The sequence below is a fragment of the Ovis canadensis genome, chromosome 11 (genome assembly GCF_042477335.2).
Source record: "Ovis canadensis isolate MfBH-ARS-UI-01 breed Bighorn chromosome 11, ARS-UI_OviCan_v2, whole genome shotgun sequence".
Taxonomy (NCBI): Eukaryota; Metazoa; Chordata; class Mammalia; order Artiodactyla; family Bovidae; genus Ovis; species Ovis canadensis.
The window spans coordinates 45489649-45511554 of NC_091255.1; the positions used below are offsets into that span (position 1 = coordinate 45489649).

The 21906-nt window shown below is 56.5% G+C and overlaps 1 protein-coding gene across 1 annotated transcript; it reads right to left on the minus strand.

Moving 5' to 3' along the window:
* Positions 1-1442: 1442 nt before the first annotated feature.
* NGFR (nerve growth factor receptor) lies at positions 1443-20960 on the minus strand. Its single transcript, XM_069543173.1, has 6 exons — positions 20775-20960; positions 13155-13296; positions 9523-9882; positions 5695-5947; positions 4348-4508; positions 1443-3657 (listed from the first exon to the last, which is right to left on the minus strand). Exons 1-6 carry the CDS (start codon positions 20838-20840, stop codon positions 3356-3358), a joined length of 1284 nt encoding a protein of 427 aa, XP_069399274.1. The 5' UTR covers positions 20841-20960; the 3' UTR covers positions 1443-3355.
* Between the last annotated feature and the right edge of the window lie 946 nt (positions 20961-21906).

The window sequence follows — 21906 nt, forward strand, 5'->3', positions numbered from 1 at the left end:
CTGCTTAATCCCCCTCAGTGGCTCCCCAGTGTTCTAAGATTAGTCCAGGTGGCTTTAGTGTGTCTCTTTGTAAGCCCTTCCTTATCTGGCCCCACTGACTTGCTCTCTGGGCTCCAGGCACAGGAGTCTCCCCAGGGCCCATGTGCTCTGTTCTCTCTCTTCAGGACCTTTGCTGCGCTGATTCCTCTGCCAGGAAATTCCTCCTCCCCCAGCTTGTTGACTCCACTTCAGCAGGGCTGAGTCTCAGTGTCTCTTTCCTGGCTACCCTTCCCTAACCCCTGGGAGGGGCGTCTGGGCTGGGACTCCCACTCACCCTTAGCATGGCACTCCACACCATCAGGGGCTGTCTGCTGCCTCCCCATCAAGAACTTAAGACTGTGGAAGGGTCTGCACCTCCTTATTTCCACACGCAGCATCTGGCTCTCGTCCACCAAATTAGAGGCATTTCCCCATCAGAATGGAGGCTCTTCTAGGACAGGAATTGTCTCCCTCATCAGATTAGAGGTATCCTCAAGTCTGGGGCTGTGTCTCCCCTCTTTGAAGGGGAGGCCCCTCAAGAGTCTGTCTCTGCCATCACAGTGGGGTTACCAAGACCCAGGATCATTTCTAATTTCGACTCCAAATCACTGCCCCTCCCCACCACCTTCCTCACAACCCTCACAGGCTGGGGGTGGGAGACGGAAGACGCCTCCCTCCACCTCACACATAACTCTTGGCTGGGGTCTGGTTGGCCCTTCCCAGGATCCCAAGATCAGGAAAGCTTGTTTGCTGTTCTTTGTGGGAAAGCAAGCCTCCCGTGGCATTCCCTAGCAACCACAAGCTGAACAGCTCAAACCAGCTGTCTGGCCAGCCTGGGAGAGGGGCACAGGCCCAGGGCCTGGAAGTCTGCAGCTCCTGGACCGGGCAGGGCACAAAGCCAGGCTGGTGGGAGCTGGGGCTGGGACCTGCCTGGGAGAGCCACAGGGGAGAGGCCTGCCCAACTCGGGCTGGGCCAGCCAGGCTCCTGCCAGGCCATCTGGAGCAGGACTGTCTGTGTGTGCTTGTGTGTTGGCCTGAGGAGTGCCTCCCAGGTCATGTGGGTGGCTGGGAGCTGTGGGGTTGTGACCCGGCCCTCCTAGCAAGCCTCTGGCTCCCCTGTGGTCAGTTTCACTTCTGACATCTGGTTAAGTTCACAGCTGGCCAGCTTCCTGCATGGCCATTTTCACTTTCCCTCTCCAAGGTCTGGCGGCTAAGGCCCCCACTCCGTCTTCATCCCACTTAACTCCATGGTGACACATGGGAATTTGCTGGATTTCTGTTAAAACTTCCCCGTTATGTGGGGGAGGGGGGCGGGAAATAGGACAGAAACTCACTGAGTTGGAAATTATACACAGGTCCCTACCACACACACACAACACCCTACCAACTCAAACCATGTATGTTTCCAGAAAATCTCTGTACGATTTTTCTTTGTTTGCTATTTAATGTTCATCATTTATGTTTTATGTGTAGGTTTCAGGAGGACCCAAGAAATGATTACACAGGATGCAAGGGGCAGGTGACAGGGAGGGTGACAAGGAGTCTGGAGCTTACAGCTCCCAGCTGCGGGAGGGACTGGGCAAAAGGGCTCCATCTCAGCCCGAAGGGAGGCAGGAGGGGCCCCAGAACCAAACACATGCTAAAACATACTTGCAACCTCCAACCCCCTCCTTCGCTGCTGGGGAGGAAAATAAATACCTCAGACTCTGTCCCACTCCCCAAATTCACAGGTGAGGGGTCAGATGAGTTTCTTCCTCCTGTTACTGATTCAGGTCAAAGAAGTGCGGTCTATGTACAATGTCCCCAGTCCCTTATACAGAGGTGAGAAACCCCTTGGCTGGGGAGGGGGTGGCTGGCAGTATGCACCCTGCTCGGGGCTTGTTCATGCTAAATAGAGGGGGGCCACACTCATTCCAACATCAAGCAAAACGGGCCAGGAGGGACCTCACGGCCCCTTTCTGGTACCAAGCTAGGGAAGAAACAGTCCTTTGAAGGGTCGTCTCAACTCACAAGAGACCCTCGATGGGCCACACTCTAACTCCATTTCTTCCAGCTGCGTTCCCACACTGGTCCACTTTTCTTCACTGCAGCCTCCGGGGCCCAGCCAAACCCGTGCTTGCAGGGAAAGGGTGGAGGGGGGAGCATTCCTCCACGTGCAGGCCCTTGTAAGGCAGGCGCCAGCTCAAGCCTCAGTCGTCCTTGGCCCGCCAAACCCGGGGGTGAGGGAAGACGGCGAGCAGAGTTCAATTCCCTTCGACGCTTCTCTGGCAGCTGCCCCAGTAGGATCCGGCCTCGGCCCAAGAGAAAGAACTCTTGGAGAGAAGCAAGATTTCTCATCCTGTGTGTGTCTGTGAATCTGTGTGCTGCAGGTTGGCTGAGGGGGGAGGTCCTTAGTCCCCAGCCCCCAAGGCTGACTCCAGGGGAAGATGCTGCCTGTGTTAGCTCCAGGTCTGTGCTGGGATGGCAAATACTTACAGACTGGCCACACCACAGATGTCACATTGACGTGCCTGAGGGGACAGGCAGAGGGAAGCTGCACCCCTCGCCACAAACCCCGACCCTGACTGGGGTCAGGACAGACCAGGGGGTCAGGCCTTGGGTGAAGCATGAGCCCTGCACAGGGGCTGGACAGGCCTGGAGAGGGTGAAGAGCAGACTGGTTTTGGCTGTGAGACACTTGCCAGAGGGTTGTCTGGTCCCCTCCAGCAAGCCTGAGGCCTGCACCCCTCATTCAGGGTGAGGGGACAGGCAGCTCATCTTTGGCTTCTCCATTGTTGGATGCTTTGGGCAAATGACCTCTCTCTGGGCCTCACGGTCCTGTACGACGAGGGGGATAGACTAGATTTCAACCCCGTTACCAGCTCTGATAAACCTCTGAGGCTCTTCATCTTAGGCCACAGGGGAGGAGGGGAGGGGGCTGAGGGAGGTTTAGGCCACAAAGGTGCTCCCTTGTGCCCCAAGTTCACAGTGTAGTATCCATGGCTCTGCTTCCTCAGTCTCTCCGTCTGAGTCTCTGGAGCCTGGTCATGCCCCCAACACCATCCCTGGTGTCAGCCCCCCAGATATGACAACCTGCTCAGGCGGGAGGGGCTGACACCCCGAGAAGCAGGGCGAGAAGCTAGCAGGAGGCCTGAGATGGCGACGGGGCAGAGAGGGTGGGAGAGGATGCAGGGGCACCTGCAGCACGGGAGGGAGAAGCAATGACTGGAGGCGGCGGGGCCGCACGGGGGCAGCGACTGGGCTGAGGCCCTGCCTGGAGGCAGGCAGCTCTTGCCCGCGGGGTTGGCTGGAGCATCGGTCGTCGGAATGCGGGGGCAGGGCAGGGGCTCCTGGCCGGCTCACACGGGGGACGTGGCCGTGGACTCGCTGCACAGGCTCTCCACGATGTCGGCCCGCTGGATGCGCCGCAGGGCCGCCAGGAGGGTGTCGAGCGTGGCACTGTCCTGGGCGGCCCAGCTGGCCAGCAGGGCACGGGCTGGGCAGGCCTCGTGGGTGAAGGAGTCTATATGCTCAGGCTGGTAACCCAACTCGCCTGCCAGATGCCGCCAGGTATCCCCCGCAGAGCCGTTGAGCAGCTTCTCTACCTCCTCCCGCTTGGCCAGCGGCAGGCTGCTGTAGAGGCCTCCATCACCCTTGAGGGCTGCCAAGAACCCAGGGGGAGTCAGACACTACCCACTAGACCCCCTTTCTCCCACAGTGGGTGTGGGGGCCTGGAATAAGACCCAAGAAGGGCTGAGGCATTTCTCCTCTCAGTCTGGGGAGGACCCAAGAGCCTAGAAGCAGAGGGATGCCCAAGATGCAGTCCTAGATGTGGGCAGGGCAGCGGAGGCACCTGGGGGTTGCTGACTCATGTCTCCTCCTCATCCTTAGCTCCAGAGCCATCCCCAGCCCCTAACTTGCCTGCCCCCACCCCCCAGCAATTAATCAAGGCAGAGGAGACAGGACTTCTGGTCCTAGACTCAACTGCAGCCAAGTGTCTGGAGCTGGGCTATGGGCTACCAATTAGGGGACATAATTAACTACTCGTTCCCCAGAAGTCCTGGGCAGGAGGCTAATTGCAGCCATTTTGAGGAGTAATTAGCTCTGGGGGACAATTAGCTTGATGAGTCTAGATGCTCCAGTTTGTCAAAGCTTCTGTTTCCCAAGTCATTCTACTGGCAAGGGCCTCTCCTACCCACTCTCTCACCCCACCTCTTCCATCCTTCCACCCAGAGGCCTGCAGGCAGCCCCTCTGCAGTCCCTCCTACAGTCTAACCTTAATTACTCCTGTTCTCCCTGCCTCAGTACCCCGCACTGCCCCCTGCCGCCCCCGGCCAGCCCTGCTACTCACCCTGGCCTGCAGCAGTCTGCGTGTGGGGCTGCTGGTCATGCAGGCTCTGGCTGTCCACAGAGATGCCGCTGTCACTGTGCAGCTTTTCTCCCTCTGGTGGGGGCGTCTGGTTCACGGGTCGGCTGTTGGCTCCTTGCTTGTTCTGCTTGCAGCTGTTCCACCTGGAGCCAGAGCATAGGCCCAGTCTCAGAGCCTGAGGAGCCACATGGCCACGTGGCTAAAGTGTCTGTGCTCTGGTGCGCGGGCACCAAAGGCCTGGTGGGGGCTGGTCCCTAACCCCTGCCCAGCACGGGAGGCTCTCTACATACCTGTCCTCTACCTACCTTTCCCCGGCCCACACCAGAAGCACCGTGAGGGCACAGCGGTGCCCAGGGCTTGGTGTATGTGGCCAGTGTTTAGTAAATGTCCATGAGATGAATGGTGCACAAATAAATGACTTCCCAGGATTTCACTTTTCCCAATCTTTCCTTCTAAAGTACTCCCACATGTGTGCTGGCGTATGGGTAAGGATTTCCCCTGCTATTATAAGCAATAAGGAAAAGCTAAAAGCACACCAAATGTCCATCGATAGGAGATTGGTAAAATAAATTATACTCCACCCATATTATTGAATGAGCAGTTATAAATAATCAGATAATTCTATATGTTCTGAGGAAAGCTCTCCCAAGGGAGATCAGTGAAAAAGCAAGTTGTCCAATATGTAGAGTGTGATCACATTGATGTTAAAAAAAAAAAGCCAACCTGTGTGTACATATAACTATAAAAGGTTTTATACACATGTGTTTATGGGGAGATAAAAGGAGGTTTTACTACTTTTTGCTTTACAAGACATTGGTCTTCTCTGCATTATCCCAAAAACCATGTTATTTCTTTGATGATTTTTTTCTAAAGAATGGAAAATGCATTTAAACATCTAGAATGCTTTCGAGGTCTTCTCCACATCCTGGATTTCTGGACATGAGTCCCGTAACATCCATGTGTGACATGGGAAAGAAAGATACACACACACACACACAGGTAACTGTGTGAATAAATGGGGTCCAGGGAATGAGGATGCAAGCAGCTGGTAAAAGCAGCTCTGTGTGCAGCTGGAGGCTGAGGAGTCAGGTAGGGGCGCACAGTGGGGAGGTGCTGGCACCAGGGCGGGACAGGAACAATCCCCTTCCTTGCCTCCTGCTGACCTGCCACACCTTGAAGTAAAAACTTCAGGGTGAGGTTGATGGCAAGTGCGGATGAGCTTGGTTTGGGGTTGAGTTAAAAGAGTGTGTGCGTTTTCACGTCATGGTCACAGCGAAGCTCTCCCTGAGGCCAAAGATCTGGCTCCCTGTTTCAGGTTCCCCCTCTCACCTCTTGAAGGCGATGTAGGCCACAAGGCCCACAACCACCGCAGCCAGGATGGAGCAATAGACAGGGATGAGGTTGTCGGCGGTACCTCGGGTCACCACAGGCTGGGAACTGCCCATCACCGTGGTCACCACATCTGACACAGTGCTGGTCACCAGATCTTGCTCTGGAGGTACCTCAGGCTCCTGGGTGCTGGGGTCTGTGCTTTCGGAGCCCTCTGGGGGCGTGGCCCGTGTAATCCAACGTCCAGGGATCTCTAGAAGAAAAGGCTACAGGAGTGAGGACCCACTTTCCCTCGAGTCCCCCCACTAGGTTCTGACCCCCCGAGCTTTACCCCAGCCCTGGCCCAGCCCCAGATGCTTGTATGCCCAGAGGCTACACATACAGGGGTGGGCTTGGATTGGATATATGACATCACGATGGAGGAGAAAACCAAGGATCTAAGAATCAACAGCCCTCGGCCCCCTTCAGCTCTGTTACTGACTTCCTGTGTGACTCTGGACCAGTTCCTTCAACTCTCAGGACCTCAATTTCCATATCTATAGAATGGGGATATTAAAAGAGATAGTCTTTAAGCTCCTTTCCATCTCAGGGAAAGCTGTGACCCTAGAATTCAACTCTGCCTACTCTGGGTACCCAGAAGCCTCGCCTGGAGATAAACACACAAAGAAGGAAATAAGCACTGGGATGCCTCCAGCTGAAATCAGGCTAGCAAAATATAATTTCTCTGGCCCCAGGTTGTCCTAGTGGTCCCAGTCACCCATGTCCTAAAGAAGGATAAGAGTAATCGGGTGTGGCAGAGAGGTACTGTCCAATGCACCACCCTCTGAGAGCTGGCATCCAGCCTTCTTTCCAGTCTCTCGTGTCCTAGCTCTAAGCTCAGGCAGGGTGGGGAGGTGCACAGCTGGCTCGCTTCCCTCCAGCCGGTCCATGGATAGTGGCTAGCCTCTATTTCCTGCCTTGTGTAGCCCCCATACCATCTGATCTTGCCATCCAGAGAAGACATGTCTGACAGCCCAAACCCAAGTGGGAAAGAATGAGGACTGCTGGCAGAGAGCAAGCCCACAGACCAGGCACTGCCCTGTCTCAGAGGAAGGAGACTGCTCTGCCACCTCTTTAGGTTCTTTCATACCAGCTGGGCATTGCCAGCCCCCCTCGTAGGGGACTGAGCACTCCCTGGCAGCAGTGGGTGGTATTTTCCATTCTATCACCCAGCTGAAGGCAGTACCCGGGGTTGTGGGCTCTGGATGACCTGGGGGTACCTGTCTGGGCAAAGTTGCCTACTCCATCTATCCTTGCAGACAGGACATGTCACCAGGGTGAAGGGTGGGCACTATGCTCCCCAGATCTGCCCCACTCAGCCCTCAAGTTTGCCCACCCAAATTGGAGTTGAAGCTGCCCACTGGTTTCCTAGACCTCCTTGGCTCAAGGCAAAGATGCTTCAAAGGCCCCCATTTTCAGCACCTTCTAAGGAATACGGTCCCCAGATGTGACTCTGGAATCCATCTGGCTGGCACTGGCGAGGGGCTGCCATCTGCTGCCCTATCCCTCCCCTCCCTCATCTCAGTCCTGGGGAGGACAGGGTGGAAGAGGTGGGGCAGGGAGTGGAGGAGACATAGCCCTACCTTCTGACAAGGCACTGGTTTGGGGAGGGTCATCTCTTGCCTGGCTAGGGCCAGCTGGAGGGGCAACCTGAGCCCTGAGGCTGAGGGTACAGCTCTGCTCAAGTGACCCGAACCCAGAGGCTGAAGGCACGGTTAGGTGGAAGGTCAATGAATCAGGCATCACAGAGATTTAGGAGCAGAGGGGAAGAGCTGAGGGAGGGTGGTAGCCAGACCAGGCTGAAGACAGCGCTTCCAGGGCGCTTCCCCCTAGTCTCCCGAATGCCCCCCTAACAGAGGGCGAGGATGAGATCCAGATGTGACCACGTCCTCTGGCATTCCAATCCACTAAGCCCCTCGCAGGTCCTGACAGCCGTTTCCGGCATAGGAGCTCTCAGACTTGGCGGGGGTGGGTGGAAAGAAGGACAGGGTTACTCCTCCTAAACCCAAATTTCTTTAGTTGAGGGCTAGGGGGTCAGGTTCTGCCCCCAAGGTGGGTGAGTCACCATGTGGACCCCTGAAATGTATATGCAAGGAATATACCCTGCACTGGAGGGGAGGGGGAAAGCCAAACTACCACAAATCAAATTCCACTTCCTGAAATGCTCCCCCCTGCCCTGGAGCTGACATGTAACCCTTCAGAGGGAGAAGGAGAAGAGGGGCAGGGACAAACACACCCCTTCAGGGTGGCTGGAAAAGCAGAGCAGTATCTGAAAGGAATCTGTGAATGCCCGTAAAGGCAGAGTCTACCCCTCTCCCAGCTGGCACCTTTCTTTGCTCTAACCGCACCCCTAACTCCCACCCTCCACCAGCTGGTCCCAACTTGCCCACAGAAGCGTGCCACCCGCTGCCCGCTGCAGGCTGCTGAAACTCCCCCTGCTCTGCCCTGCGCCTGATGTTACTTGCCTGTCTCCTGGCCCAGGGCAACTACCACCGGAACTACCACATCCCACTCCTCCACCCCAACCCCGCATCCCAGGGCAGGAAGCTTCACACACATGCTTGGCCTCAGCCTAGCTTAACAGCCCTCTCCACCCTGAGGTCCTGGCACCAGAGGATCACAGGATTTAGAAGGCCGGTACGGGTGTGTCAAAGCAGAGGCTCTCCACAGCAGGGGATCTGCCTCCCCCATCCGACCGACCGCGGGCAGACTGAAGGCAGAGGCTATGCTGCCCCCACCACAAAGGGGGATCTCCTGGGAACTAAGTGCTGGGACCACGTCTCCCTCAGCAGACTGGGGCAAAGGCCAGCTCTCTCCTGTCCAACTCAGGGCTCCCAGATGGAGGCACTTGTTGCCTGCTCAAAGTGAGAGAGCACCCTGAGGGTTAGGTCCCAAAGGGAAATAGCTAAACAGGTGCCCAGTCATAGAGCGACAGAAAGAAAAGGCACTGTCAACCTCTCCCCCAAGATGGATGTCACCAACCAGAGGACCAAAACAGTTCTGCCCTGACTACCACAGGGCTTCCTCCAGGAACTTCCATGCCAGGAACTGCCCATCCGACTAAGGTGGGCACACCCAGCTCCCATCCCCCTGGGGAGCCGAAGGCCCTCCACACGCACCTGCCTCATCCTCAGGCTCCCAAACCCCAGGCCTGCTGCTTCCCTTTCCTTCTCTGTCCCAAAGCCCCTGTTCCCACCATCTCCTTACTGTTCCCTGGGTCTCACTTCATCCTTGGCTAAACTGTAACAGTGACTTCTGACCCCTCCCCAACAAGTTGAAGTGAACCAGCCCCCTTCCCTAACCCGGAAACCCTGTGACCAGTAGGAACCCTAGGTCCAGAAACCAAAGTGACCTTCTTGATGTCACTCAGTACGTGACAGGGTGGTGGACTCCATCCGAAGTCCCAGAGCCACAATGGGGCTCAGAGCCAAAGGGTCCTCAGACCCCTTCTCCAGTTCAGAGAGTCTACCCCAGGCTCAAACATGCACTGTCTGTGCCCTGGCCACGGAGGCCACCTCTCTGCCACTCATCGGCCACCCACCCAGGCCCGAGCCCGCAGCCACCCATTACCAAAGCGTGGAACCAGTGCGGCCTGGGAGGATAAGGATGGCTTTCCAAACACTTGGCCCAGAGGGGCTAACAGTGCATGGGGTCCTTTGGTGGGAAAGATCAGGAGGGCGTCTGCTGGCTCGAGGCCATGGGGGCTGCCCCTGCAGGCCGTGGCCGGACCCTTGCAGACCCTGCCCGCCAGGGTGGGCGCCCTCTGCACCGCGCAGCCCCAGCTCTCACCCTCGCACTCGGCGTCAGCCCAGCGCGTGCACGCGCGCAGCTGGCGCTCCGTGTCCTCGCACACAGTGCAGGGCAGGCAGGGGTCCACGTGGTTGGCCTCGTCAGAGTACGTGCCGTCGGGGCACTCCTCACACACGGTGTTCTGCTTGTCCTGGCAGGAGAACACGAGCCCCGAGCCCGCCTCGCACACGCGGCACGCCTCGCAGCGGCCGGTCGTCTCGTCCTGGTAGTAGCCGTAGGCGCAGCGGCACACGGCGTCGTCGGCCTCCACGCAGGGCGCCGACATGCTCTGCAGTCCCACGCACTCCGTGCACGGCTTACACGGCTCCGTGGCGCTCACCACGTCTGAGAAGGTCACGCCTGAGGACAGAGGGGTGTGCAGGATGGGGGTGGGGGAGCCACACCCCGAATTTAGTTGCCCGTCCTTGGGGCACTTGGGACGCTGGAGGCCCTCCCGCCCCATCCCCGGAGCCCCTCGGCCCACCTCGCCCCCCTTCATTGACACCCGCTTCTCCCGCCCCGTCTCTGATTCCGGGTGTGGGAAAGCTGGGAAGGAGAAAGGGAGCCAGGAGCCCCATACTCCGGCCCCGGAAACTCTGGCCCTGAAGTCTCAGGGGGTAACACAGCTGGTGCCGGTAAATTTCTTGGCAGATTCTCTCCGGGAGTTCCCAGCATGATTAAGGAATAATCTGAGCGTGGTTCCCACCCAGCCCTTCCCCCAGGCCAGAGCTGAGCTGTGAACCCAGCCCAGGCATGGCCAGCCTTCCCAGAGAGCCTCAGCTGCCCTTCCATTTCTATCCACACAGGCAGAGGCTCAGGTGTGGCCTGAATGGGAGTGACTAGGGTTAGATGACAAAATCTCCCACCCATGGCGCTACCCCACGCTGCTGAAGGGCTTGGCTCTAGAGGGCAGGGATGGGACTCCTAGTAAGAAAGGCACAGCAGGAGGGGTTGAAGCTAGAAGGGAAAAAGGACTTGTGTGTGTGGTCCCTCTTTGCACGAGGCAGAGAGGACCCTGGCATCCCTCCCCTTATGGAGCATGAGTCAAAGGGCATGAAGGAAAAATTTCTAAGCTCACTCTTGACGCACACGCTGGAGTTAAGGGGACGGATGCCAGGGTCCTCTCTGCCTCGTGCAAAGAGTGGGTAGGCACAGAGCCAGATCTTCTTTACCCCTTCTAGCCCAGGGTGGAGAACTCCATGCCAAACTGAATCCAAGAGAATGTATCCTTGCTCCAAGGGCAGGAAGAGCACACAGTTAGGATCTGAGAACTGGGGAAAGACGGTAGCTCAGAATGCGGAAGCAGAGGTAGCAGATTAGGATCCCAGTGGAGGGAAACTGGGGCTTGCTGTGGGGGTCCTATCTTAACCTTCTCTAACGGCATCCAGACACAAGATGGAGCACAGGGTCATTATCTTAGAGGTTGGGATTAGGGCTGGAGAAGCAAAGAAGGAAAAAAGCAGAGAGAAGTGAAAGGGGCAGCAGTTGGGAGAGGGGGGCGGGGTGGATGGAGAGAAGAAAAGATAGAGATGGGCCTGGAGGGAGCCTTCAGTTTCAACTCACTTCTGGCAGAGCAACTCCTGTGTTTCTCTTCCTAGGCATCGAGCAGATCTGGATTCAAAACCTGCTTCCATCACTTTATTAGCTGTGTGACTCTGGGTGTCTTACTTAACCTCTCTGAGCTTTTTTCTTTCTCTGTAAAACTGGGAATAATGTCTCCGTTCACAGGGTTTTGGTGAGGAATAAGTGAAATTCCACCATAAAGCACTTGACACACAGCAGGGATCCTGTAACAGTTGGGCCCCTGGGGTGGGCAATGACAAATTCAGTAGCAGGCACAGTCAAACAGAAAGGACTTCCAAACATAAACAGCAAAGGCAAGATGTCCAATTTATACAAGAAGCTCCTATCTCGTTGGCATGTGGCAGTGGGGTGGGTCTAGCCACATGGGAAGGGAAGGAGAGGGCCCTGCTTATGGGAAAATATAGAAAATTAGCAGGGAACTCCTAGGAGAGAGTTTTAGGGAGTGGGAAAAATGTGGTCTTTTTTGGCAGAGAATGAAGGCAGGAGCTTAATGGGTTTCCTTGTGGAAACGTTTTGAGGATAGAGGGAAAGTCCGCTGGGGTCTCCATCCCATAAAGTAGACTTTTAAAGGCAGCCTGTTAACACAGCTGGGGGAGGGCGGGAAATGTGAGAGAAGAAGAGGAAGGGAGGGGAGTGGAGGGAGCAAGTGGGATTTCTGAGCTCCCTCTCTGCTCCTGTCTCCCCTCCCCTTCCCTGGAGATGCCCTCTCTCAGCCTCCTGTATCCCAGCCCTTGCTTTGACAGAAGGATTAGGGTCCCATCCTGGGAGACTTACAGTCCAAAGAGAAAAGGTCCTGGGTGAGAGTCTAGGAAATGAGAGGAAAACATGGGAGATTCCAGGGCAAGTGTGATTGGCTAGTCCTGCCCTGGGATAGAAACCCTGTTAGGCTAGGGCCAGGGGAGGTACCCAGATGGCAAGGTAGCAAAGGGATGTCTAGCCTTCCCTACCTGGCATCCCTCTGCTGGGGGATGGAGTTACAGGATCCACAAGCACAGAAATAGGAAAGCTGTGTTTGGGACACCAAGGAGTTGGGGTTGCCTGAAGGAGGGATGCTGTGTGCAGTGTGGTGCCTGGAGGTGGTGGTGGTGGCAGCGGTGGCAAGACATTCAAGGTAAGACAAGCGGATCCAGAGTTCCCAGTTCCTATACCCTGGTCCCAACATGATTGAAGAACAATCTAAGTAGAGTTCCCACTGGCCCCCCGGGGGGCACAGAGTGTCAGGTAGAAGGCAGGACCTAACTGTCGACAGGAAAGGTTTCCAGACAGAGTCAGGAAAAGGGTTCATGGCCTGAAAGCAACTGGTGGGGGGGGCATCCATCAGAGATGAGACAAGGGCACAGAATTTCAGATCACAGACCCACCACCTCATCCAGCACCTCTGGAAGATGGGGTTCTCTCCCCTCCTCAAGGAAATCCCAGGTAGGAATGGCCACAGCGCCCCTCCCCGCTGATGCACCCAGCATCACTCCCCAGTAAGGACATCCTTGTAATGCTCCAACCCCCATCCCTGTAGCCTGGGGAAAACCCTGTTTCCTCTGTCAGGACTGGAGTACGGTTGCCCTGGAGAGCAGTGGTGGGGCGGGGTGGTGGTGGTTGGGTAGTGGGAGGTGCTGGGGGCTGATGGGTGTTGGTAGCCACACCCTCCCAGGATCCCCCAAGGTCAGTCTCCAGGGTAGCTAGGATTTGATCCTCTTCCCCTCCCCCCAAATGCACCGAGGGTAAGTGGCAGCCATTGATTTTGCACAGCAGATGATATTTTTAGCTGATCTTAGCATCAGCTACTCCTCCCACCTAGCCACACTCTTCTACTAGGCCTCTCTACTTGGGGGCTGGGAACGGGCACCCCCTGGGCATCCCCCATCAGGCCCCCTTCTCCCTCTGCATACTTCCCTCATCCATAGACTCACTTATGGCACCCATGCGGCGGTGGGCAGGAGTTGCTGCCAGAACCCAGAGCGCCTGAAAGGCCTCTACTGGGCATGCCCGCCAGTCCCCTTGCCCTCCCTTCCATTCTGCTCTCCTTCCCCCACCGGACACATTCTACTTACTGTCCAGGCAGGGTTCACACACGGTCTGGTTGGCTCCACAAGGCTGGGCCACACCCTCACCCAGGTTGCAGGCTTTGCAGCACTCTCCGCTGTGGGTGTACAGGCCCGTGGGGCACGCCTCCTTGGCACCTCCAAGGGACACCTGGATGGGGGAAGATCAGAAGGTCAGACTGGCAAGAGAAAGGGGACAGGATGTATTCTGAGGGAGCAAACACCCCTTCCTAAAGCCTTCTATTGGAACCACCTGGCCTGGGATGAGCTCACCAGGGAGGCTTTGGCATTTGAAAGCTGACAGGGAAGAAGGGCAGGGGGACAGCACACCCCTGCAAGCTGCTGGGTTGTGAGATCAGAGCCTCGGATGCTGACCTTCTGCAAAGTTCACCTTGGGGTTACAGTAACTCCTGGAATCCCAAGGATACACCATGTGGGGAAGGTAACCCGAGGACCAGCAGAGGGCCTTTGGGCGGCGGTCAGGAACCAGCAGCCAAGTTGCAGCTTGCTCAGGGCTCCCAGCCAAGGGGACAACTTGAAGCTGAAATCTAGCCCAAATGCCACTTGCTAAGCTGCACACCTGCGTCTACCCTGAGGGGAATCTTTTTCTAAGAAAGCCTAGCAGAGCTCTACTCTCAGTCCTTAATCCTACCATTCCATATATTAAGTATCAAATGGGAGGTGTCTGTACCCAAGAACAAAAGGCAGAGGGATGGGACCTTGGGTTCAAATCCTGACTCCACTCTGGGAATTCCGACCTGCTCATTTCTCTCAGAGTTTTCATCTCTCTGGACAGATAAGAGACGGAGACAGCTCAGGGCCAAAGCAAATGAACAGCCAATCATCAGGACTCTGGTGCCAAGACGGGGGGTGGGGGTGGGGGGGGAAGGGCGCCTGTTACCAATGAGAAAGTGGCTGCTCTCACCACCCAGCAGCCCTGCTCCCCCAGGGTTTGATTTCCAGCCACCAGCCCTTTCCTCCCTGCCCCCATACAGTCAGTGGGAACAACACTGCAAACAGCGGAAAGGGGAGTCAGATTCTTGCTGCCGAGGCATCTTTGCTCATGGATGGAATGATTTAGCACCAGATTCCCTAGAGGGAGGGGCTGCTGGCAGATTGCTTTATATTTCTGTTCCTTGAAAAAAATCTTAACGTCTAATAAAACTCCACAGCCTGTTTCCCTAGCTCCAGACCACGCAGTTCCCATTTGATACTCAGAGGAAGTATGGGCTCTTGGGTCATGGGACTAGAGAGGAGCCGTAAGGATCATTTGGGCATTCCTTGCTTCCACATTGGCCAGAATGGCTCCCAATACTCTTTTCCCTTCAGTCCTTTCAACTGTCCTGAGGTCTCACTAGGGTTCAGGGGAGGCAGGGGGATAGACAGGTTGGATCAGTCTAGGAGGCAGCCTGCAGTCCTCAAGAGACTGGTAGGGAGGGTACAGGCAGCACAGGAGGGGAACCTTGGGTGTTGCCACAGTCCATTCCCAGGTGGCAGGAACACAGTGCTGGGACCATCTGCAGACCAGAAGCCTTGGCCCCGGGAAAGGGTAGTCCCAGATGCAGGCTTTCCCCCAGGAGGTGAGCAAGATTCCAGAAGGGTCTGTCTGGATTTCTTTTCATCCTTCAGTGGTCTGCTTAAATGGCACTTCATCGGGGCACTGGTCCTGTGGCCCCAGGCTCTGCTTCATCAGGCAGAGCTGCCCTGTCACATGTCCTCCCTGTTCACTCCTGTCTGCTCTGATATTCTACAGAGTCCCCCAGTGGACTGTCAGATCCCTGAGGCCAGGGACTCTGGTTGCCTCAGTGCCTGTGATGGTACCTGGCACATATTAGGGACCCAACATGTATACTTATGGAATATTTGCTGCTGCTGCTGCTGCTAAGTCGCTTCAGTCATGTCTGACTCTGTGCGACCCCACAGACTGCAGCCCACCAGGCTCCCCCGTCCCTGGGATTCTCCAGGCAAGAACACTGGAGTGGGTTGCCATTTCCTTCTCCAAGGCATGAAAGTGAAAATTGAAAGTGAAGTCGCTCAGTCGTGTCTGACCCTTCGCGATCCCCTGGACTGCAGCCCACCAGGCTCCTCCGTCCATGGGATTTTCAAGGCAAGAGTACTGGAGTGGGGTGCCATTGCTTTCAACATATTATACGGCCTCAATTAACTAGCACTTCAGGGACTGACTTTCTGGATAGCTTTGCTATTCTCAGCTAACGTTTCTCACTTTACCCATGGAGGCTGCACCTTCCTCCTTCTCTGGAACATGCCTTCACGGTTTCCCCATGACTCAGGGACTCAATATTTACATCAACAAGTATTCCAGGATGCAATGCAGTGAAGCCCTGTGCTCTTTATCCCAAAGTAACACTTTTGTCTCTTTGAGTTCCCCCCGTCAGCGTTTCTTACAGTTCTGCCTACTCCCTTCCTGTCAGGATATCAGTTGTCAATCCTCGCCGCTGCTAGTGGGACCTGAGCAGCCCCTCCCCCCTTCTAATTTCTGGTGGCTCAGTGGTAAAGAATCCCCCTGCCAGTAGTGCAGGAGACGTGGGTTCGATTCTTGGGTCAGGAAGATCTCTTGGAGAAGGAAATGTTAACCCACTCCAGTATTCTTGCCTGGGAAATCCTATGGACAGAGGAGCCTGGCTGGCTTCAGGGAAGACGGCTACAGTTCATGGGATAGCAAAAGAGCTGGACACGACTCAGTGACTAAACAACAACAAATTGAATCTTTAGAAAATATGTAACTAGCCCTGGGAAGAAGGTATATAAATCGAGTGTAAGCAGGATCTGAACTAGAAGAGGGCAATAGAGTAAAAAGTCTACCTTCGTCCTCTGGTGCCTTCACTGCTCTGATTACTGGCTCATGGCTTACAAGCTGGGTGACCTGGGACAGGTTTTGAATTTCTCTGTGCCGTAGTTTCTTTGTCACTAGGTAACCATGACAGTTTCTGCCTCTCAGGGTTGCTGGAGGCAGTAAATAAATGAGTATGGTGTTTATTCACTTTGGGACCTTTCTTTTCTCTTTTCCAAGGTCTTTTGTGGCTTTTGGCTGTGTTCCAGTTAGTTGAGGCTGGTAGAGAGACCTGGGCTCCAGATAGCTGAGGGGGTCTATCTGTGGCAGTCGTAAGCAGAAGGGCAGCCTCATGCAAGCCCCTCTTCTGGAAGCCTCCTCTCCCTGCGGCAGCCTGTGGTCCCCTCCCTTCTCCAAAGTCTTCCGTTTGGAATCCAGGCCACATAATTAGTAACCATGTGTTTCCTAAGCTTGTTTTGTTTTCTATTTCAAAACATTCCATATCTGCTACTTACTAGTATGCTGCTGCTGCTGCTGCTGCTGCTAAGTCGCTTCAGTCGTGTCCGATTCTGTGCGACCCCATAGACGGCAGCCCACCAGGCTCCCCCGTCCCTGGGATTCTCCAGGCAAGAACACTGGAGTGGGTTGCCATTTCCTTCTCCAATGCATGAAAGTGAAAAGTGAAAGTGAAATCGCTCAGTCGTGTCCGACCCCTCAGCGACCCCATGGACTGCAGCCTTCCAGGCTCCGCTGTCCATGGGATTTTCCAGGCAAGAGTACTGGAGTGGGGTGCCATTGCCTACTTTGGGTCAATTCTCAATTTCTCTAAGCCTCAATTTTCCCCCCTAAAACGCTGGATTGGTGATATCTACTGTCTAAGCTTGCTTTGAAGATTAAATGAAATAAGGTATGTAACTCTGCCTGGTGCATAATAGGAGTTCAATAAATGTTGGTTACCAAAGAAGTGTTTTGTCTTATAGAGAGTGAGCTGCTGAGCCTGCAGGGTAGGTAGTGGGAGAGGAGAATTGAGCCATCCCCAAACAGGCAGAACCATCTCAGAGTAGGGGGCAGGATAGAAATGGAGAGAGATTTACCCACCAAGAGGAGTCTGAAGAGGGTATGCAGGCCAAAGGAGGCTGGCGAACGGCTCTGTTTAAAGTTAACTAACCAAGGGATCTTCCCAACCCAGGGATCGAACCCAGGTTTCCCGCATTGTAGACAGATGCTTTACCGTCTGAGCCACCAGGGAAGTCCAAACTAAGAGTTTCCAATGAGACAGGGTCCCTGATTCCTGGCAGGAGTCACAGTGCCATGAGGAAGAGGAAATATCACCTCAAACAGCTGTTCCAGAAGCTGAGGAGGAAGGCTTGAGGGACAGACGTGGAAACTGAGGCCCTCAGAGGTCATGCTGCTAAGTGGCCAAGTAGCACTAACCTGACTACACCATCTATTGGTCCAAGGCCCGGCAATCCTGGGAAGTGGGGTGGGAGGTCACTAGGACTCAGGCTAATTGTTCCAAAATGAGCAATTAACCAAAATGATAGACATATTTGCTTGAAATTTACATTTATTATACTTATTCCATTTTCAAGAATATTTGCAAATCTTTTTTTCCCACATCAAGGCTTTCAAGAAACTAAGGTGGAAATATGCTAAGGTGAACTGACTTTTAATAATTAATTAAAAAAAAAACTGGACAAAACAGAAAACACACCAAAATAGCTGAAAGAATTTGAAACTATAGGAAGGCTTCAGGGTGATGAGTCCTAACTATTCACAATAGCTTCAGCAAAGGGTTCCTTAGGTGAATGGAGCCATTGGCTGGGTAAAGAGGTTGGAGAGTTTTCAAATATGGGAAGGGTCTTTTGAGACCAATGCAAACCCTGAGGAGGCACTGGTATATGCCCCCCTCCCATCCCTTGAAACAGGGGTGGAGTTTGAGGGGAAAACAAGATCTAATTACTGCAGGAAGACTTTGAAAGGGAGCAGGGCTCTGAGTGGGGGGAGTGAACGGGCTCAGTTACAAATCTGCGGTGCCAAGGGCATAAGACAGAGTCTAATCTCCAGGTCTAGTGGTGGTTCAAGACCACGTGTCCGTCCGTGATTTGGAAGGCTGGGCAGGGGAGTGTGCCTGGCATAAGGAGGAAAGAGTAAACTCCAAGCCAGGAATCCTGGGTTCCAACAAGGGCGCCACCACATACTAACTGGGGCAACTTGGTTTCCTCTCTGAAGGCCTGAGAGGTTCAGCTTTCTCAACTGTAAAATGGGAATAACTAGATTTATTCTGCTGGGACAAGAGAAATTACCCAGGGCAGTGCGTGGCACACGGTAGGCACTCAACCAATTTTATTATTCCCACCTCTGCGCCTCCCACCCCAGGGAAGAATCTAGGCGCGTGAACGCGACCCGGCTGGCACAGCGGGGCGGGGACCCCTTCCCTCCCGGGGTTTCCTCCCCCACCCGCTCCTGTCCTCGCATTTGCTGTCCTAGTTGCATCCCTATTAGGCGCATTAAGCCAGCCGGCGGCTCCGGTTACAGACGTCTGAATGACAAAGTGCCTCCATTACCGGCGCGGCCCGTCAGTCGACCCGCCGGGATGCGCTCCGGTTTCAGCACTCTCTCGCCGCGGCCCAGGAAGAAACTCGGACCGCTGCGGTGCGCAGGGCCAGCTCGTAGACAGCAGCCCCGCGGCGAGGCAGGCGCGAGAGCCGCAGGGGTGCGGGCGGCAGATATTATGCGGGTCCACCTACCCGAGCTCCCGGGCCCTCCACCCCCTGCTCCCTTCCTTCTCTCTATTCGGGGGACACTCTCCAGCCCAAATCCCGAGCCCACGCCCTCGCCCCTCCGGAATCCGCACTACTGGCTGCCCCAATCCCCGCTCCCGGCCACCCCTACCCCCGACCCCGCCCTCCGCCCCGGCCCCGGCCCCGGCCCCGGCCCCGGCCCCGGCCCCTGAGAAGCTTCTCTAACCCGCGGTGTTAGTGCGCAGACGTGCCCGCGGTCACTCGCAAATCCCCGGACGCAGCCACAGGTACTGACCGCCCCGGGGGGCTGTGCTGAGCTTCGGGGATGGGTCTCTGCCCATCCCAGCCCCCCTGTTCCCGCCCGCTCGCCGCCGAGACGCGCAGCTCTTCTCTGGAGCTGGGACGCCGGGCTGTCCCGTAAGACGTACGGGAGGTACCGAGCTGGCAGTCAGGTGAGGGGCAGTCTCCCTAGGGTTCTGGCTCAACTCGCTTGTGGGACCTTCCTTGACCAACTGGTTAAAACTCTCAGAGCCTCAGTCGCCTGTCTGTAAAATGGGGGGTTGGGGGCTCAGTGCTCAGAGGAGATGAAGACGGCAGGGAGAGTGAGGACGTCTCCATTGCAGAACCTTCCAGGGCACTCCCTTCACGGCCACACATCGGGTCCTGCATGTCCTGTCAAATCTACCGGGCGGACCTCGACGCTTTCTAAGACCCGCAGTCCTTTGTCGAGATGTCTGAGAGCCTCTCTCTTGTCCCGAGCCGGGAGTCTTTCACCGAAAGCTGGGCGGGGCGCGGGCAGAACCCCGACCCCCTCCCCCCCCCGGTTAGCGGAAACGTAGCGAACGGTCGCTGCGGTGCTGCGGCAGGTTGACTTCACAGGGGTCCGGGTGGCGGGTGAAGCGCGCAGTCCGGGTCGCGCCAGTAGCGGCGATCTCGCAGCCTTCGCGCCGCAGCGCCCCCTGCCGGCCGCCCTCGCCGGCGCGCCCCCTCGGCGGCGCACTGCCTGGACCTTCCCGGCTCTGCGAGTCCCGCCTCTCTGCACCCCGAGAACTGGCAGCGGCCAGAACCTGTCAGACGACGCCTGCTTCGTCCCATCCAGCCCGCAGCTCTGCTTCTAACCGCGACAATAAGTGTGTAGCGGGAGCCCGCCGGTCGCTGGGGAACCGGGGAGGCGGGTTCGCCCTGGCGAGGTGGGCACTCCTTTCCCGGCCTCGGACCCCAAACCACAATTCCCCGACCGCCCGAGAGAGCGCGCGCGACACATGCGGGGAGAGTCTGTCTCTGCTCTCTTCTTCTCGTCCCACTGTCTCTCGGCGGACAGGCGGGGCCCAGACCACTCAGCTCTGCTCTCCCTACTCCGTCCTCTCTCCTTTTGCTTCCCTCTCTCCACCTGCCTCACCAGCGTCCCTTTTCTGCCCTGCCTAACCCACCCCTCTCCCTTCAACAGAGGCTCCCCGAACCTCTCCCTCCCACGCCCCTCCCCCCACCCCATTGTCTGGCTGGTCTTCATTGTCCGATGCCCGGTCCCCTTGCCTCCAGTCCCTCCGTCCTCCTCCCACACCATTCTTATCTCCTCGTCTCCGGTTCCCCACCCCAACCACGCTCGCCCCTCACTTTTCTAGTTCCCGTCCCATTCCTCGTCCTTCTCTAGCCTGGGTTCCGTCCCACGACTCTCCAGAGATCAAGATGCTCAGAGGGAAAGTCGCCTCGAGATCCCGCATTCAAGCGCCCTCTTCCGAAGAACCCAGGCATCCGAGAGCCCCACGACTCTCTCCTGAGAGACCCCTCCCAGCTCCTCCACACACACCTCCTATGGCACACGAGGACCTGCTTCCGCGCGCCCCTCTTCTCCGCATCTTTACCTTAAATCTCAGAGTCGCCTCTTCGCTCTGAGAACCTGAGACGCTCCTCCGTGGATACTGGCATCATCGGAGCTCCTCTCTCGTCATCCACCGCTCCCCCCCAACCCGCCCCGCCGCCGCCGCCAGCATCTGGGACCCCAACGCTCTTTTCTGTTTTTCCTCAGGGAAACTTGGACTCATCGAGGTTTCGGTCCCGGGAAAGAGAGCGAGCTCCCCTTCCGTTAGCACTCACCCCCAGGAGCAGCAGCAGCAGCAGGCGCGGCCCGTCCATGGCGCGGCCGGCGGCACCTGACCCCATCGCCCGCCTCCCGCGGCAGCGCTCGGCTTTCAGTTCAGCCCGCTCCGCGGACCGATAGGGCTGCGCTGCGCAGCGCTCCAGCGCCAGCCCCTCAGAGCTGGCGGAGGCTCGGCTCCCTCTGGCTGCGGGCGGGAGGGGCTAGGAGAAGCCAGTGCGGCGGCCCCGCCCTCGCCCCGCCCAGCCCGCCCACCCCCGGAACCGCGCCCGCCCTCCCCGCGGTCTCCCGGAGGGGAGAGGCGGAAAGGGACCGTGCAGGGAGCCGCGCCCGTGAGCCCCGCTGCAGCTTCTCCGCACCCCGCCCTCAAAGCTTATCCCTGACCTGGTACCCGGCGCCTGACCCGCGCTGCTACGCGTCCGTCCCGGATGCTGTGGGCTCGGATTCCCTCTCTTGCGCATCTTTCCCTGCCTCTGGCTTCAGCTTCTTCCCCGGTGCCCTGCTCCCTACCCAGCCGTTATCAGCAGTAATGCTCACTGCCCGCCCCTCCTTTCATTTCCGGTCTATACCCAAGTCCTTCTCTGCCCCTTCCCAGTGCGGGGTTCTCTCTGCAAAGGCCTAGGGGAAGGAGGGAGAGAGGTGGCAAGTGGTCTGACACGGACCGCAGACAGCTGGGGCGTTCAAGGAGGAGACCATCCCGACATCATTTGAATTCTCAAAAGACGGGTCTGAAGCGATCGCAGGTGTGCACACACACAAAAAGGAATACACACACTCCCGAGGTTACATACATATGTGCTTATGCAGTCGCCTATGCCCCCGCCATCCTCACGCAGTCCTGTGGACCGGTGCCTTCTGCCCATGCCTGTGCACCTCCACACATGCACACTCATCGCCCGTGTGCTCATAACATTCAAACACACGTCCTCACATACACACTCACACATACATGTGTTCGTGTGCAGTCATCTCCATGAAACCCCTCATATGTATAATCTCTCACACAGTGCACACATACACACACACACACACACAGAGATATGAACACATAGATGTATCCTCAACCATTTGCCTTCATTAGACTATGTTTCCATAAGCTGATGAGCTCCCTGGAGGCAGGGACTGCGGTTT

Excerpts from the sequence above, each read along its gene's own strand:
- NGFR (XM_069543173.1), bottom strand. The coding sequence starts at position 20,840 with ATGGGGTCAGGTGCCGCCGGCCGCGCCATGGACGGGCCGCGCCTGCTG. Across the intron at positions 13,297-20,774 it reads TGCTGCTGCTGCTCCTGGGG|GTGTCCCTTGGAGGTGCCAA; the intron begins GTGAGTGCTAAC and ends TCCCCCATCCAG. Across the intron at positions 4,509-5,694 it reads GCCTACATCGCCTTCAAGAG|GTGGAACAGCTGCAAGCAGA; the intron begins GTGAGAGGGGGA and ends CTCTGGCTCCAG.